This window comes from Pongo abelii, chromosome 8, assembly GCF_028885655.2.
Source record: "Pongo abelii isolate AG06213 chromosome 8, NHGRI_mPonAbe1-v2.0_pri, whole genome shotgun sequence".
Taxonomy (NCBI): Eukaryota; Metazoa; Chordata; class Mammalia; order Primates; family Hominidae; genus Pongo; species Pongo abelii.
The window spans coordinates 47527108-47546319 of record NC_071993.2 but is presented as its reverse complement, the minus strand read 5'-3'; the positions used below and the strand labels follow the sequence as shown (position 1 = coordinate 47546319).

General features: G+C 36.4%; 1 protein-coding gene across 2 annotated transcripts in view; it reads left to right on the top strand.

The window, feature by feature from the left end:
- LOC129048433 (cyclin-Y-like protein 2) overlaps positions 1–19212 on the top strand; it is a 35389-nt gene that overhangs the window by 1301 nt on the left and 14876 nt on the right. For both annotated transcript variants that reach the window (XM_054523238.2, XM_063727537.1), the window contains exons 2-7: positions 1743–1817; positions 3765–3799; positions 10547–10647; positions 14739–14774; positions 16625–16676; positions 18415–18534. In XM_054523238.2, the coding sequence (XP_054379213.1) occupies positions 1743–1817; positions 3765–3799; positions 10547–10647; positions 14739–14774; positions 16625–16676; positions 18415–18534 (419 nt within the window). The remainder of the gene's footprint in view (positions 1–1742; positions 1818–3764; positions 3800–10546; positions 10648–14738; positions 14775–16624; positions 16677–18414; positions 18535–19212) is intronic.

The window sequence follows — 19212 nt, the reverse complement described above, 5'->3', positions numbered from 1 at the left end:
GATTACTTTAAAATTCTTACTTTAACACAAAATGTGTCTCCAGATTTATTCTGGCTTCTTAACAGACATTATTTACCTCTTCGTTCTAAAAGAGACGTGCGGATGATTTGTGGTCAAAACTTTCGAAAGACATAAAACGTAAATGTAGACTTTGAATGTGTAATATAAAGATTGAAGGTTAAAATGTCAGACCTTGCCTGTGTAAGAGTGTTTGTTGCCATGGCTTCCCCTTTGTCATTCCCCCTCCTGACAGTAGCATCTTGTTCAAAGATAAGAAATTTAGGGTTTTTCAGTCTCTACACTACTGGGAGAGGCGGGGTATGGGAGGGGGTAGAAAAGAGAAAACAGTTGATTTGCCTCTAAAATTTTGCAAAGAGATGAATCTAAGTAAAAAGAATTCTGGGTAACAATATGGTTCTTGAATAAAAACTAAATTTTTCCAAATAGAAAACATTGTATCATAAAGATATTAAATCCACTGGCTCTTTGGTTTCATTTAAATGTCAGAGATTTATTACTGTAGAGGAAATGTCTTATAGCTCTTCTATTTAAACTTTGATTGGGCTTCGTATAGCCAAGACAATCCTAAGCAAAAAGAACAATGAGAACACATGGACACAGGGAAAAGAACATCACACACTGGGGCCCATCAGGGAGTGGGGGAAAAAGGGAGGGAGAGCATTAGGACAAATACCTCATGCATGTGAGGCTTAAAACCTCGATTGTGGGTTAATAGCTGCAGCAAACCACCATGGGACATGTATACTTATGTAACAAACCTGCATGTTCTGCACATGTATCCCAGAACTTAAAGTGAAAAAAAACAAAAAAAAAAACAAAAAACACTTTGGTTGGGCTTTTATTTTTTTCAGAGGTAGAATAATTAAGACTCATGATGAGTGTGACTTTGTAACTTGGAGTATTATACTCACTTTCCAAGATATTTAAGAATTTAGAATAAACAAATATGTGAATTAATTCATTATACCTTTATACCCAAAGCATGTAAGTACTTGTGTAAACATACTCCGCTTGGTGGTGTAAGGAAAGCCTCTGAGTGATTTTACACACCAGTTAATAGATGGGTAGTGTTGGATGAGAGCTCAAAAAAGGCTCTTTATTGTCATTCTTTAGGATTACAGCACAGTTTATGTATGTCTCATTTGGTTCTTTGCAATACAAATAAGGCCTATATATGTTCTCCCTACATTTTGCTAATGAAGAAATGAAGACTTAGAGATCTCATGTGACTATGGAAGACAGCTACTCAACAGAACTAAGGTTCTGTGTCCTCAGAATGACATAGAAGAGACAGATATGCTGAATTTACTTTTTTAAAATTTTAAAAACTCCAGATTACATCTTATATTTTGCCTATAAAATAGACCTGTCTTTTAAAACATACTGCCATCTTGTTTTATTCTATGCAGTTGATTTTACACAACTTAAAGGCAAATTTACCTTTTTTTAAAAAAAAAAATAAAGGAGAGTCTCACCATGTTACTCATGCTGGCCTCAAATTCCTGACCGGGGCTCAAGTGATTTTCCCATCTCAGCCTCCTGAGTAGCTGGGACTACAGGCATGTACCATCTTGCCTGGCTCTATCTTCTGTCTATACATTCATTTCAATGGATAAGAATAAAAGTAGAGGTAGTGAAACAGCCTAAATGCAGCAGTCAAATAAATGACTTGATAAATTTTTATAAATGATCACATCTTTTTTTCTTCTCTCCCTCCATAGATATACCTTTGGAGCCCAACCCTTCTGACCATCCAAAGGCAAGCACAATATTCCTGAGAAAATCTCAAACAGATGGTGAGACAACATTGTTTTTTCTGCCAAGAAAAAGATTGAAAACTCTTGTTGTTTGATCAGATGTATTATAGAAAGTATTTACAAAAACTCATATTGGTTTAATCTTTTCAACTTTTCACATATTCACTTGTCTTATTTTAATACGTGATATACTTTTTTTAGTTGTTACTGTGTTAGTGAAATCATGTAAATTTTTTAGTTATACATTTTTCCATCTTTTTATCAACACAATTTGTCGTGTGATGGAGGAGTCATAGATTTATCTTTATTTATAATTCTTTGCCCCTTTTCCCTTGCTCCTAAGAGTACATTTTAAAGATAGAACTTAGGCTTCAGCTTGGTTTCCATTTAAACAAAAAAAAAACATAGTTGTTCATCAACAGAGATTGAATCTGTGATTTTGGCCTCCTCTTGCACAGTCCTCTGATCACATGCATTTATCACATCCAAGTTTATGCTTCTTGAAACTTTTAAGTTATTAACCTTTTCATCTGATGTAAATTTAAACATGCCCTACTTCTGCTTATTTTCCTTGTTTGTTTGCTAAAAAGCCATACACGGCCAAGTTTTCCAGTTGATTTAAGCAGCAAGAATACAAGTGAGGATCTATAATAATATGGGAAGTAATGCAGCACAGTAAAATATGAGAGTTTGTAACCTTTCTTTTTGTAGTTTTGAGTAGACTTTGCCTGTCTTGAGTAAGTTTGCCTGTCTTGAGTAAGTTAGAATTTGTGTTCATTTTTGCGTTACTATAAAGAGGTACCTAAGGCTGGGTAATTTATAACAATAAGAGGTTTAATTGGCTCATAGATCTTCAGGCTGTACAAACATGGCTTCAACATCCGCTTCTAGTGAGAGCCTCAGCAAGCTTACAATCATGATGGAAGGCAAAGGGGAAGCAGGTGGTTCCACACAGTGAGAAGGGAGGGAGAGGGAGGTAGAGGGAAGGTGTCACACTCTTTTAAACTACCAGAATGAGAATTTGCTTCTTACCGTGGGGATGGCACCAAGCTATTCATAAGGAATCCACCACCATTACCCAAACACCTCCCACTAGGCCCTGTCTCCAACATTAAGGGTCATATTTTAACATGAGATTTGGAGGGAGGAAAATATCCAAACCATGTCAGAGTTGTTTTTCCCAGTTCCTTCCAGAGCTATGGGCTTCTCACACATAGAGAGCATGGAAGAGGTAAAACAAAAGCTACTCCATGTCCCTCACTCTTCAGTGGTAGGAATGTTTGCCTGCAAGGTCCTTCCAGCATGAAAAGTGGAGGCGGTGTAGGAAACAAAGCATGGCCCAAGTCCTCTTGGAGCTTTTATTATGCTGGCCTTTTTTTTTTTTTAAGAAAAAAATGATTTTTTGTGCTGCAGACACCATGTCCAATCAGGTTTGTATAGTCATTTTAAAATTTAAATTGAAGATAAGTTACTTTCCAGTTGTTTTGTTTTTAGTGATGTATTAGTAGATGATCACTAAGTATGGTTCGAGAAGCTTACAGGGATTCTGGTGCATCCAGAGATAGGTGCCTGGCCAGAAAGTAGTTCTTAGAGCTGTTAACTCTTAGATTCTGGCAAATAAAGTAAGCTATGTGTAAATGCAGAATGAGAAAATACTCACAGCTCATATATGCAACAGTTAAAGTTTTTTATTAGCTAACTTTTTCATCTGTCCTCATTTTTTTTTTTTTTTGCCCTTTTGTGCACAAGGATTCTTTCATTTGTATGTAAAAGAAACAAAAAGTAAACTAGATCAAAAAGTAAAACTAAGTTATTAGATTTTACTTTATGAGATTTACCATGCCAGATAATTTAAATATAAATTGTTGAAAGTAATTTTTTTAAATGGAATTTTTTCCCATTTAGGAGTAATTAGTAAGACATTAACTACTACTCTTATTTTATGGTATTTGTATCAGAAGTGACCATTTTCTTTTTCATTCTTAGTACAAGAAAAAAGAAAAAGCAACTATACAAAGCATGTACGTAAACAGTCAAAAAGTTAAGAAATTGATAGTTTGATATAAAAATATGTCTCTCTTGATTCCTTTAGATTATAACGGGGACCCAGTGGTGATAACATGGACCTCTTTTTGTATTTTCCTAAGTATAAAATTTATTCAGAGAAGTCTTCAGCTTAAAAATTTTAAGAATTTCTGACATTTAAGTTAAATTTCAATATTCTGGTTGTGGTATAAAGATCTGCCTTAAATATTTAATCATATTCTTAATCAAATAACAAAAACAGAATAGCTAAGAATTAACAAATAACAAAATAACAAATACAGAATAACAAATAACAAAAATAGAATAGCTATCAGCACTGTCTATTGACTTTGTCATAGCAGGTGAAAGCATACCTTCCTCACTATACCATGACCTTATTTTTCTCCCTCTGTTTCTTCCAATTGTAGCACACTTTTAATTAAATCAGTAATATTTACATGATTATGACTATGCAAATTCTATTCACTGCTAAGTCATATGATGTTTTCACTGTACCTCTGCATTATATGTCCTTCATTCTTTCTCTGAAACAGTTCTGAAATCTGAGCATTTCTGCACTTTTTCTGGATCATCTCTTTTTCCCTAGCCTATGTTACTTTACCCAGCCAAATGCAATAAGTAGCCCCTGGCTGGTCTGTTTGCTTTCACATCCATTTTTTTTTTCAGCCTGAAGCTAATTTTCTGACTATATTCATTTGCCTGTTTTCTAACAGCTGTTTTCCCCTAAGTGCTGCAGCATTTATCACATGCCTTTCAAAGATACTTTCCATCTGCTAAAACACATATGTTCCTTTTTTTTTTTTTTTTTTTTTGCCTGGGGTGGGGGGTAACTTTCTTTGGCATTTTGTCATCCTAGTTCAATACAGAGTGGCTTTCCCTAGATATGCTCGATGTCTGCTTTTCTGTGCTAGCTCCTTGAAGTCTTTTGGGATCTCACATAACTGCCATCTTGTGTGGGATCACCTGAGTCCTAGATTCTGTTTCCTTCTGTCCTGTTATCCTCACTAGTTGTACTTGAGCACATTTTCCTGGGCAGAGATGTTTAGGGATCTGGCCAGTCTTAAAATCCCTCCTTTTAGATACAGAGTAAACTTCTAGGTTGAATCTAAACTTTATGGTTCTAAAGATATTTCGCAATTGTGCTCTCATTACAGTGTTGTTCTTGACTCTATTGCCATTGTGAGATACATTATTTATAACCAGGTTTTATGTCTCTGTGGAAGCTTTTTAGAAGCTTCTCTCTCACTGAGATTCTGAAATTTCATAACAGCTTGGTGGGAATCTTTTCATTTTATTGGGGCTACTAAGTCTGAAGACTATCTCTTCTTGAGAATTTTTTTATTTTCTCTGTTCCTTTTTTTCTGATAGTCTTGTTATTCAGACACTCAGCTGCTTAGACCAGTATACCTGCATTGGTTTTTAATTTTTCCCCTTCGATTTTTCAGTTTCTGTGACTTTTTACTCTAATATTTCTATTGAATTTTATATGTTTTTCAGAGTGTTTTCAGATTTTTTTTTTTAAGTTTTGCTCCTGATTTTGACTAGTCCCATGAATCCCTTTTTTCAATTGTTTTGATGTCTCTTGTTGGAGGCTTCCCTCCAATGTGTGGTGGTCCCTGGCTTTATTTGGAAGCAGGACTTCTGTTAACTGGTGGCACTCAGTGTGAGGTGTTGGAAGCCAAACTAGCTGTTCATTTGTGGGACTTCAGTATATTATCTGGGGATCCTTATTCGAGCCAGTTCAGTTTCTTCTGAGAAAGGATCTCCCAATTTTCTGCCTGGGAAGTAAAAGAATGGCTACTTGCTTTCCAAAAGCAGAATTAGGGAAGCAAGTTGGAGTTCTATTTTTGGTGTACAGTTTTCTTTATATCTCAGGTTTAAGCCGTGGTATTTCTGAACCTAGAAATTCTCAGGTTTGGTATATCCAGAGAACACACATCTAAGTTTCTTATCAGATGGGTGGACAGGTGGACTTGGGGCTCTAACCACAGATTTTCTGACCTTGCTGGCTTTTGTTTTACATTTTACCCTACTTTCCAAACTTCCATTTGCCTGTAAGTTCACAGCCTGCCTTTAGTTCTACAAGACAAACTGGCTTGCTTCTCTTCCAGTCACTCTCCGTAGGGGCCAAAGTTGTGCTTCTGTGTTATTTACCACTCCTTTATCTACATTTTATGTCCCAGCATTTATTAAAAATCATCTCTGTCAACCTTCTCTCTTGATCCTGTGTGTAACCTGTATTTTATGTATGACTAATGAGACTTCCAGAGGCAGAGGAAATAAATTTGTGTTCTATCTATTATATTTAATCCAAATTTAGGACCTATATTTACATGTGAATCAAAGTTTAATTTCAATATAATTAGTGGTATTAACCTAGACAATTTTTTTAGTGATGTATCTATAATAAGCATATTATACTTTTCTAAGGCCTTGTTTAATATTTTTATTCAAACTTTCACTGCTGTGTTATCCTATTACCTCACAACATAGATGGAGCTGTTTTCATGAATGCCCAAAGTGTTAGAAATATTTAAGTTAATTAAAATTTGTTTATTTTTAGCCTGGTCAACATAGCAAGAGCTCATCTCTACAAAAACATGTACCCTAAAACTTAAAGTATAATATTAATAAAATTAAAAGAAAAAAACGTTAAGGAACAAATTAGCCAGGCTTGGTAGCATGTGCCTTTAGTTTTACCTACTCACAAGGCTGAGGCAGAGGATCGCTTGAGCTCAGGAGTTTGAGGCTGCAGTTAACTATAATTGCACCACTGCACTCCAACCTAGGCAACAAGGGGAGACCCTGTCTCAGAAAAAGAAAAAAGTTATTATTTAAAAACATTTCTAAAATTTGTCCTGCCGAAAAGGAGAGAGGAAAACGTAAACTTGGGTTTTCATTTTATTTTATATTTGCTGGGAAGAATGCCGTAGTTTATTTATTTATATATTTTTATTTCCATAGGTTTTGGGGGAAACAGGTGGTATTTGGTTACATGAGTAAATTCTTTAGTGGTGATTTGTGAGATTTTGGTGTACCTGTCACTTGAGCAGTGTCCAGTGAACCCAATTTGTAGTTTTTTATCCCTCACCCCCGTCCCACCCTTTTCCTTGTGTCCCCAAAGTCCATTGTATCATTCTATGCATTTACATCCTTATAGCTTAGCTCCCCCATATGAATGAAAACATATGATCTTTAGTTTTTCATTCCTGAGTTACTTCACTTAGAATAGTAGTCTCCAATTCCATCTAGCTTGCTGGGAATGCCATTAATTTATTCCTTATTATGGCTGAATGGTATTTCTTAATCCATTTGTTGATTGATGGGCATTTGGGCTGATTCCATATTTTTATAATTGCAAATTGTGCTGCTGCAAACATACATGTGCAACTATCTTTTTTGTATAAATATTTCTTTTCCTCTGGGTAGATACCCAGTAGTGGGATTGCTGGATTGAATGGTGGGTCTACTTTTAGTTTTCTAAGGAATCTCCACACTGCTTTCTATAGTGGTTGTACTAGTTTCCATTTTTACCAGCATTGTAGAGAAGTGTTTTAACCACATCCACACCAACATCTATTATTTTTTGATTTTTTGATTATGGCCATTCTTGCAGGAGTAAGGTGGTATGGCATTGTGGTTTTGATTTTCATTTTCCTGATCATTAGTGATGTTGAGCATTTTTTCATATGTTTGTTGCCCAGTGATGTATCTTCTTTTGAGAATTTTGTATTTATCTCCTTAGCCCACTTTTTGATGGGATTGTTTGTTTTTTCTCTTGCCCATTTGTTTGAGTTCCTTGTAGATTCTGTATATTAGTCCTTTGTCAGATGTATAGATTTTGAAGATTTTCTCCCATTCTGTGGGTTGTCTGTTTACTCTGCTGATTGTTCCTTTTCCTGTGCAGAAGCTCTTTAGTTAAGTCTCAACTGTTTATCTTTGTTTTCATTGCATTTGCTTTTGGATTCTTGGTTATGAAGTCTTTGCCTAAGTCAATGTGTAGAAGGTTTTTCTGATATTATCTTCTACAGTTTTTTTGGTTTCAGGTTGTAGATTTATGTCCTTGATCCATCTTGAGTTGATTTTTGTATAAGGTGAGAGTTGAGGATCCAGTTTCATTCTCCTGCACATGGCTTTGCCAATTATCCTGGCACCATTTGTTGAATAGGGTTTACCTTCTTCACTTTATGTTTTAGTTGGCTTTGTTGAAGATAAGTTGGCTGTAGGTATTTGGGTTTATTTCTGGGTTTTCTATTCTGTTCCATTGGTGTATGTGCCTATTTTTATACCAGTACCATGCTGTTTTGGTGACAATGCCTTATTGTATAGTTCGAAGTCAGATAATGTGATGGCTCCAGTTTTGTTGTTTTTGCTTAGTTTTGTTTTGGCTATGGGGGGTCTTGTTTGGTACCATATTTTAGAATTGCTTTTTCTAGTTCTGTGAAAACTGATGATGGTATTTTGATAGGAATTGCATTGAATTTGTAGATTGCTTTTGGCAGTATGATCATTTTCACAATATTGATTCTACCCATTCATGAGCATGGGATATCTTTCCATTTGTTTGTGTCATCCATACTTTCATTCAGCAATGTTTTGTAGTTCCCAATGGCATATCAAAAAGAGAATCTGCCGTGATCAAGTGGGTTTCATACCAGGGGCAGGGATTGTTTAACATAAGCAAGTCAATAAATGTGATACATCACAGAAACAGAATTCAAAACAAAAATCACATGATCATCTCAATAGATGCAGAAAAAGTATTTGACAAAATCCAGCATCCTTTTATGATTAAAACCCTCAGCAAAATTAGCATACAAGGGACATACCTCAATGTAATAAAAGCCATCCATTTCAAACCCACAGCCAACATAATATTGAATGGCAAAAGTTGAAAGCATTCCCCCTGAGAACTGGAACAAGACAAGGATGCCCACTCTCACCACTCCTATTCAGTGTAGTACTGGAAGACCTAGCCAGCCAGAGCAATCACACAAGAGAAAGAAATAAAGGGCATCCAGATCAGTAAATAGGAAGTCAAACTGTCGCTGTTTGCTGATGATATGATCGTATACCTAGAAAACCCCAAAGACTCCTCCAAAAAACTCCTAGAACTGATAAATGAATACAGAAAAGTTTCAGGATATAAAATTAATGTACACAAATCAGTAGCTCTGTTATACCCCAACAGCGACAAAGCTGAGAATCAAACCAAGAACTCAACCCCTTTACAACAGCTGCAAAAAAAAAAAAAAAAAGCTTAGGAATATAACTAAGCAAGGAGGTGAAAGACCTCTACAAGGAAAACAGCTTTAGTGTTTTTAATGGGTTAAAATTAGAGGCAGCAGGTACAGTGGAAGAAGTCAGTGGTTGGGCATCGGCGTCCAACGGGTACTGGACCTTTGATGGTAAGGCTTTGGTTTTGACTTACTAAAATATGAGGTATGATTATTGTCTAGTTTTTGTCATTAAACCTTAAAACCACTAAGTAAACCCTTCCATTTCTTGTTAAAGATTGTAAAATTTCATACTCTGTGATTTATGCTGACTGAAGTTAGATTTGTTTCTATTTTGTGACTACCTTAAATAATACCTATAAACAGTAAACGGTTAGTAGTATTTTTGCTGTAATTAAATGTAGTAAGACTTACCTTCCAAATTGTAACTGAATTAATTTGTCAAACACTTGAACTTTTTGATTTATTCAAAATTTTATGCTGAGCAGCTGGAGGTAGGAACAGTTAGGGCTCTCCCTTACTCTTATGGAGAGGCGTACTTTCTCATGAGGTGAATACTCTGCTAGAATTAGTATCTTGTAATCAGTTAGTGTACAAAAAATCATGTTTTGGTGAGGCTACTGGCAAAGAGATCCAAGAGGGTAGATGGAGTCAAGCTTGTTGAAACAAGGAAGGAGAAAAGCATTATTCCAGACAGAGAATGGGGTAGAGCAGGAAAATGCCTAGGTGCGGGTCAAATGATTTATAGAATAAAATTAATCAAGTTTTGAAATGAATGGAAAGTATTCTATGAGGGTCTCATTTGAGTCATGTCATGGCAATCTCATTTAAACATGAAGTGAAAGTTAAATTTTTTAAGTTGTCATCTGTTTTCAGGGTGTGAGAGAATATTTAGGTGATACTCTTTTTATCCTCCACATAAGAAAACAGGACTAGAGAAACCTATGTCTTCCTCACTTGTTGGTGGCCTAGCAGCCTTGGTACATGAGCCTCTGAATCTGAAACACTTGTTTTGTCACAATATCGCCTGAAATAATACATTTAGGATTAGTAACTTAGTAAATGAGTTAGTCTTAGTCTTGTATTCATTGCAGTAAAATGGTCTTATACCAATATTATTCAATACATTACATTTTACTGTAGTAAATAAATAACAGAAATAGAAATTCTCAGCTGTTTTATGTCACTATAAAAAATAAAATCTTATTTTAAACTTTTCTCATTATTTATAAAGGAAATTCATAAAATCCTTGTTAGTTTTGATGATAGGTACCACATTAAGGGCAGCCTTTTATAACCCGTATCTCAAACATCCTCTGTGGAAGTTAAGAGCCTCCGATGGGTTTTCTATAGAGTGCACATGATACCACACTCAGGTAGTTCATGGAGTGTAAGAAATATCCTAGTGCTTTGAAAAATTTGACATTTTAATCAATGAAAAAATATACTTTGATAAGTTTATCTTATACTTCACTTCCCTTTCAGGTATCTACTGAGCATTTTACTCAACAATACAGTTCATGTTTGACAATATTCCTTGATGACAGCACAGTCAGCCAGCCTCATCTTACAATGACACTAAAATCGTGAGTACAACTGTAATGCCAAGGGATAGACTCCCTTATTCAAAAATTATTTCAGCCATTTGGTTGTCCTCTTCAGCAATCGTTTTAAGAAATTGGAGTCAAGTATATATTGATATCCAGATTCTAAATATTAAGTATCAATTTCTCTTTTAATCTTAGACGTCATGGTGGAAGGAAAAATCAGCACATAAGCAATCCCAGAAAAAGTGCAGCTATTTATTTGATGCCTTTATGCCTTAAGACAATGTTGAATGCAATGAGAAGGATAGGTTCCCTTTATTGAATGATTTTTGTGAAATATTAGTTTTTCAGTGCATTGCGGGCCTAAATCAATGTGTACTACTTTGGACATTAGTCTTGGAAGAAGAAAAAGCTTTTTCTCTTCTGGCACCACAGTGTATCTGCATTTGATTTTCTCCCATTGTGCATGAGAACCTCATGGGTCACAAAGATGCACTTTGAGAGCACCCTGAGATGAAGTTTATTTTAAAAGGAAAAACAACCAACACCACCACAAGCTCCACTGGGTTTGTCCAGTGTACATCATTATCACCTCCTTGGATTATGAGTATTGATTTTTAGAACACAGTTTGGAAAGTCCTAATTTAGAATATTAATGTCTTCTGACAAAGGCCTAATATCCAGAGTCTACAAGGAACTTAAACAAATTTACAAGAAAAAAACAAACCCATCAAAAAGTGGGTGAAGGATATGAACAGACACTTCTCAAAAGAAGACATTTATGTGGCCAACAAACATATGAAAAAAAGCTCATTATCACTGGTCATTAGAGAAATGCAAATCAAAACCACAATGAGATACCATCTCATGCCAGTTAGAATGGTGAGCATTAAAAAGTCAGGAAACAACAGATGCTGGAGAGGATGTGGAGAAATAGAAATGCTTTTACACTGCTGGTGGGAATGTAAATTAGTTCAACCATTGTGGAGACAGTGTGGCGATTCCTCAAGGATCTAGAACCAGAAATACCATTTGACCCGGCAATCCCATTACTGGCTATATACCCAAAGGATTTTAAGTCATTCTGCTATAAAGGTGCATGCACATGTATGTTTTTTGTTGCACTATTTACAATAGCAAAGACTTGGAACCAACCCAAATGCCCATCAATGATAGACTGGATAAAGAAAATGTGCCACATATACACAATGGAATACTATGCAGCCATAAGAAAGAATGAGTTCATGTCCTTTACAGGGACATGGATGAAGCTGGAAACCATCACTCTCAGCAAACTAACACAGGAACAGAAAACCAAACACCGCATGTTCTCGCTCATATGTGGGTGTTGAACAATGAGAGCACATGGACACAGGAGGGGGAATATCAAACCCCAGGGCCTGTCGGGGAGTGGGAGGCAAGGGGAGGGATAGCATTAGGAGAAATACCGGGTTGATGGGTGCAGCAAACCACCAGGGCACATGTATACATATATAACAAACCTTCACGTTCTGCACATGTATCCCAGAACTTAAAGTATAATTTAAAAAAACATGGCAGCCAGGCATGGTGGCTCATGCCTGTAATCCCAGCACTTCGGGAGGCCAAGGCAGGCCAATCACCTGAGATCAGGAGTTCGAGACCAGCCTGGCTAACACGGCAAAACCCTGTCTCTACTAAAAATACAAAAATTAGCTGGGCGTGATGGCAGGCATCTGTAATTCCAGCTACTTGGGAGGCTGAGGCAGGAAAATGGCTTGAACCCAGGAGGCAGAGGTTGCAGTGAGCCGAGATTGTGCCATTGCACTCCAGCCTGGGCAACGAGAGCAAAACTCCATTTCTAAAACCAATAACTACAACAACAAAGAGGCAAGTTTACACTTATAATAATGTCACTTCCTCTCTCCCTTATCACAGTAGTAGAGATGAAATTGTGTTTTAGTGAAAACTGGATTCAAACTCTGTCTCAAGTCCTGAGCTTTGGGACCTATTGAGTAATCACTAAATGTCTGTATTCAGCCAAGCCTCTAAATCCTTGAGGAAAAAAAAAAAAAAAAAAATCTCTCTGGTATGTATCCCTGGCTTCTTGAATTCAAAAGTTTTGATGTGTTAGCATACAATTTAAAAGTAGTTTTAAACATTAATCTTGCTCAAACAAATTTCACGCTTTTTTCGTCATTATTCTAATTTTTAGAAGTCTACTTTTGAAAGTAAAGTAAGTTTTAATTTCCCATCAACAAGTTTGAGAAATTATCATTTGGTATATTCACTATTAGTGAAATAAAGGTTTATTGAGCAAATTAATAGGGCAAATTGACTTCAAGAAAAGATTTTGAAAAATGTTTATTATGGGTTAATAGTGCACTGTTGTCAATGGGGTAGATGGAACTCATTGGGATCACTTTTGCAAGGTTTTTTTTTCAAAATACATGTCTGCAAACATTTGTATCTTCTCACCTCAACCTTCCCTCTGTCTCTAGGCACTGAGAAGCCCTTTAGGAAAATAGAAATGGATGTGAGGCATCTTCTTGTGAAGAAAAGCATCCCAGAAGATTCTGATTTTCACCCCAACTCAATCACTCCAAACTTTGCTGCACTTTGAAGTCACCAGGGAAATTTTTAACAACAACCCTAATGCCTAAAGTCCTACCCAATGCTAATTAATTAAATTAAAAAGTCTCATGTTGAAAATGAGGCAGTTATTAAAGCTCCTCAGTTGATTTTAATGTACAGCAAAGTTTGAGAGCACTGCTTAATTTGAGTTTAGGACGAGAAACTGCTCCTATTTGGTGGGACCTTGGGCAAGTCAGTTTTAAGGTTTGTTTCCCTGATCTGTAAAATGAGTGTTGGATTAAATGTCATGTAAGGTCATTGGTCCTTTCCAGCATGTAACTTCAAATTCTGTGATTTTAAAATGATTTTAGAGATGAAAACTACTTGAAGCACTATAGACATATCCATCTTAAATGCTAATGTTATAGGCTTTTTAAAAAGTGCTAATATTGTATAGACCTATTATTAAAATTCAGATTTTCCTTCCCTCAGTTATTTTGAGTCTCATTCTAGATGCTGAGGGCAAATGGAAGCACATAACTTATGTAAGAGAACCTCTTGTGATACACGGCATCTGTGAGTAACTTAGGAATATAGTTACATGTATCTGAAGAGGTGTATCTGTTCATAAATATTTCAGTTAAACTAATTGAAGGTAACTGCCATTCATATTACACTGTGTCATGGTATACTGCCTTGTCAGCACTGCATATTTTAGGATCACTGTACCTATCATTGATTTCCTGTGTGCTTATGTTTACTAATATATTTTTTAATAATTATACAAAAGTGATTTCAAATAATTTTGTTATAAAGCACTTTCATTATGTATTTTTAGGGAAATAATTAAAAATGGGTGGTAGGAGATAGTGAACTAAACTAAAATGCATGGCCTAACATCTTAAAAAGAAAACACTACTGTATGGCTTAAACATATGGACACATAGATGGAAACTGCATGAAGCTGTGTGTGGTGGCTCATGCCTGTAATCCCAGCACTTTGGGAGTTCTGAGGCAGGGGGATCACTTGAGGCCAGGAGTTTGAGACCAACCTGGCCATCATGGTGAGACCCTGTCCCTGCTAAAAATAGAAAAATTAGCTGGACATAGTGGTGCAAACCTGTAGTTCCAGCTACTTGGGAGGCTGAGGCATGAGGATCCCTTGTACCTGGGAAGTGGAAGTTTTGGTGAGCCAAGATCGCACCACTGCACTCCAGTCTGGGCGACAGAGTGAGACTCTGGGTCAAAAAATAGATAAATGCATAAAATAAATTGCATGGCATGAAAGGTTTTGTGGGTAGAAGAGCATATAACAGGGAAATATGTTGTTATTTATATATTATAATCATCAACAGAAACATGTCTTCTAAAAGCATACTGCCTTGCATTTTGGTTCTCATATTTTTGCTAAAAGCCAAGAAATGAAAATAAGAAAGTGCCCTTATGGTACTGTTCTGAACTATAAGATTTGAATTTCAGAGCCGCTAGGAGAGTTTCCTCTGCCCCCCTCTTAAAAGATGTCTTCAAGCCTAACAAATGATAACATTTATTCTTATGAATATTTTTTCCTTCCACAGTGTGACCTTGGCGATATATTATCATATCAAGAAAAGGTGAGCTTTTTTAGTCTTGTTATTCTGGCTAATTACTTTGCATGATATTAAGCACAGCGTTAGATCACAGCTCTAGACATCATAAGCTGTATTGTGCCTACTAAAATATTGAAGCAAATTATTTGTGTTTTCTTTGGTCCTTGAGACTTTTTTAATTCTTAAATGATTGAGTATCCCAATGAGTATGATTTTATATTGATTATATTGATATTTACTCTGATAGAAATATAAACGAGTTTTTTCAAAATCTATTTTTAGTTTAGATTTCACAGTCTTAACACTATTGATATTATGAGCTAGATAATGCTTTGTTGTGAAGACTGTCCTGTGCATTACGGAAAATTTAGCAACATTCATGGCCTTTACCAACTAGATGTCGGTAGTAACCCATGACCCAGGTTGTGACAATAGAAAATATTCCTTGAGAACAATATTGTTAACATAAAATTTTAAATGAAAATATAACTTTTCTATGATAAAAAGTTGAGTAAAAAGTGTGTCATGTATTTTATTGATAGTCTGTAGTGTTGAGCTTAACAGAAGACAGCTGGATTCTCTAGCTCTTTCTTTGCAATTTGCTTTAAAGAAGCAATAAGATGACCTAGCCTCATGCAAATATGTAGTTGGTAAAAGGTGTATTTTTCAAGCTTTAAGACAGTTGTGGGTATTCTTTAATACTAAATCAAAACTTCACAAGTGCTAGTTTCTTAAATTAGTTACAGTGGCATTTTACATATTAGCAAATGTATTCTCAGTACTCACCAATCTTTCTTGAACAATAAATGGTTCTTTCCCCACATACTTGCATTTACAATATTATGCATTAGTTATTTGGAAAATATTGGTTTATGTTTTATTGTATCAAAAATCACTTTTTTAATTTAACCACCAGTCTTATTTTAAAACGTCCTTAAGTATTGAGAAGCGGTCAAGCTTACAGTGGAAGGAACAAGTTTTTCAAAGTCCTTGGGGAAGCTTAAATTCTATCATTGGAAACAAATACTTATTTTCCTTGTGACATGAGTGACACATTTCCTTGTGAATGAGTGACAGCTTCATTTACTTTTGAGAATGATAGTTGTGCCTTTTTTTTAGACCGAGTTTCACTCTGTCACTTGGCTAGAGTCCATTGGCATGATCTCAGCTCAAGCAATCCTCTCACCTCAGGCTCCTGAGTAGCTGGGACCACAGATGTGTGTCAGCATGCCTGGATAATTTTTTTGTATTTTTGGTAGAGACAGGGTTTTGTCATGTTGCCCAGGCTGGTCTTGAACTCCTAAAGGAGCTCAAGTGATCTGCCTGTTTTGGCCTCCCAAAGTGCTGGGATTTTACAGGTGTGAGCCACTGCACTGGCCCAGTTGTATTTTTAAATGAAACTGATGGTTCTCTTTAGTTCTCTGTAGTATATTCTCATGATGTATTTATTATTTTTAGTAGTTTAAATTAAAGGAAGCTAGAAAATCTGAATCACATTTACATTTATTAAAGTTCTAAAGAGAGTATTGCCCACCACTACTGCTTTGTAAAACGTTCTTGTGTTTTACTGTGTGGTTAGAGGAGTGAAAATGTGTTTGGTTTATTGCCATTGCCTGTTAGGGAGGGTCAATACTTACAGGCAGTTCTGACTGGTTATGGTATAAAAGACTTCACAGTACAGGACATGCTATGCTGAGGAAGAAGAGGTCAGGAAACCCTCTGCAAGTCAGTATCAAGGAGAATTTGTAAAAACTGTTTGTTTTGGTGAAGTAAACACCAAAGCACATAGGCACATAGGAGGCATTATTTTACTAAGCAGATATTATACTAAGATATTAACAGTTTTTGAAATAATACACATTCTTATTTTATAGAGATGCAGATAGATCTTTGGGCATATTTGATGAACGGTTACACCCACTTACAGTAAGTGTCACTTTTTTTTTTTTTTTTTGAGATGCAGTTTCACTCTTGTTGCCCAGGCTGGAGTGCAATGGTGCCATCTTGGCTCACTGGAAACTCTGCTTCCCAAGTTGAAGCGATTCTCCTGCCTCAGCCTCCCAGGTAGCTTGGATTACAGGTGCCCACCACGCCCGGCTGATTTTGTATTTTTAGTAGAGATGGGGTTTCACCATGTTAGCCACACTGGTTTTGAATTCCTGACCTCGGCCTCCCAAAGTGCTGGGATTACAGGCGTGAGCCACCACACCCAGCCCAGTAAGTGTCACTTTTATTGAGTTTGTATTTTCTTTCTTTTTTTTTTTTTTTGAGACGGAGTCTCACTCTGTTGCCCAGGCTGGAGTGCAGTGGCGTGATCTCGGCTCACTGCAAGCTCTGCCTTCTGGGTTCATGCCATTCTCCTGCCTCAGCCTCCTGAGTAACTGGGACTACAGGTGCCTGCCACAACGCCCAGCAAATTTTTTGTATTTTTAGTAGAGACAGGGTTTCACCATGTTAGCCAGGATGGTCTCAATCTCCTGACTTCATGATCCGCCCACCTTGGCCTCCCAAAATGCTGAGATTACAGGGGTGAGCCACCACGCCCAGCCTGAGTCTGTATTTTCATCATAGATTTGTATCTGTTTCATGCCCGCAGTCAAAGGCATCTTTCTTTAAGTCTTGTTCCCCATTTCATGTGGCATCTAGTCATCTTATTTTAAAAGTGTTGTAAAAAGAACATGCTGGAATAAGAACTGATCTGCAGGTATGTTTAATTAGTGAGCTAATGTGAGTAAATATACTATCCAAATAACAGAAAACGTATCTTTTTAAAAGATAATTGTTAATAGTATCAAGCAATATAAGTATATGTAAATACTTTTAACAAAGAAGCATGATTTTTATGAAGAGGGTTAAAAATAATTTAAGTTCGCTGGTTGTGGTGGCTCACAACTTTATAATCACAGCACTTTGGGAGGCTGAGGCGGGCGGATCACCGGAGGTCAGGAGTTTGAGACCAGCCTGACCAATATGATGAAACCCTGTCTCTACTAAAAATATAAAAATTAGCCGGGTATGGTGGCATGTGCCTGTAATCCCAGCTACTCGGGAGGCTGAGATAGAAGAATCGCCTGAACCCAGGAGGCGGAGGTTGCAGTGCGGCAAGATCACATCATTGCATTCCAGCCTGGGCAACAAGAGCGAAAATCTGTCTCAAAAAATCAAACAAACAAACAAAAAAAAGAATTTTAAGTTTATATCAACTTACATGGTGTAAAAATTTAAAAATGTACTTCCTTAGGTACATAATAGCCACATGTGGCTAGTAACTATTGTATTTATCAGCACAAGCTTAGAGCCTCATGGTTACAGGAAACTATATTTTTTCAAAGTTTATTGCAGAGAAGAATGACATACAGTCAGTAAGACATTAAAGCCTACTAGTAGCTTACATTTGGATGGAATTATGTGAGGGAAAGGGTAAAAAAGAATATAAACATTTTCTGAGCTTAAGCTCATATAATTTTTAAGTGAATGTGGATGAGTATTAAATCATTATGGTATTTCAGGATCCTACTGTTCATATTGTAAAAAACTAAAAGACATCTCACCAATCAAAATTATCGTAAGTGACACATGGGCACAAATGTGAACACTGCTGTCTTAAGAGCACCTCAGGTTTTTTCTTCAATGGATACTTACATTGCATCCTTTCTTCTTTCAGCGAAAAGAGGTTTTGGAGGAATATTTTAAGTATGATCCCGAACACAAATTGATTTTCAGATTTGTTCATGCTCTGTTTAAAGCCATGAGGCTAACAGCTGAATTTGCAATCATAAGTTTGGTAAGATATTTTCTATTTATAAAGCAGCTTTAGAAATTCTTCTTATAAACAGGGTGGTATTGTCCTGTTTTTTAATACAGTAGGTTTCTGAAGTTACCTCAGAATTTTAAGAGAAACTTTTGAAAGCAAATACATTTTAGTTGAATCATCATTATGGCTTAAAATGTCACAATTGCTTTTCTCATCACAGAACAATTGCTATTAAAGGCAGCAGAAGGGATTTCTGATTTCTCCCCCAACACATCAGTAAACACATGCACACACAGTGCACACACATCCAGGGCATGTGGAGGGCTTGGAATGGGGAGCAGTAACAGAACCATCTGGCTGATGGGCAGGAAAGGATGCCAGTGTAGGTCTAAGCTGAGTCCCAGGGTATATCCCCAGGCAATTCTGATGCATGTTGTCATTGACAGCTGCTGCCCTCAATTCTTTGTTCCTTCGATGATGTGTGTTTATCTATCCCTGCTGATCACCTGTGCCTGCTCATGAAGTTGCCCAGGAATGTGGTTCCAGTTGGTCTACCAAACCATAGCTGTGTCATTACATTTACATTATTCCTACAAATTCCTTTTGTAAACCTATCATTTTAAATAATAAATTCTGTTCAAATTGTTGAAAATAATCTTACTCCTCCCCACAACAAACCTATAGAGGAAAGTCAACTGCATGGCCAGG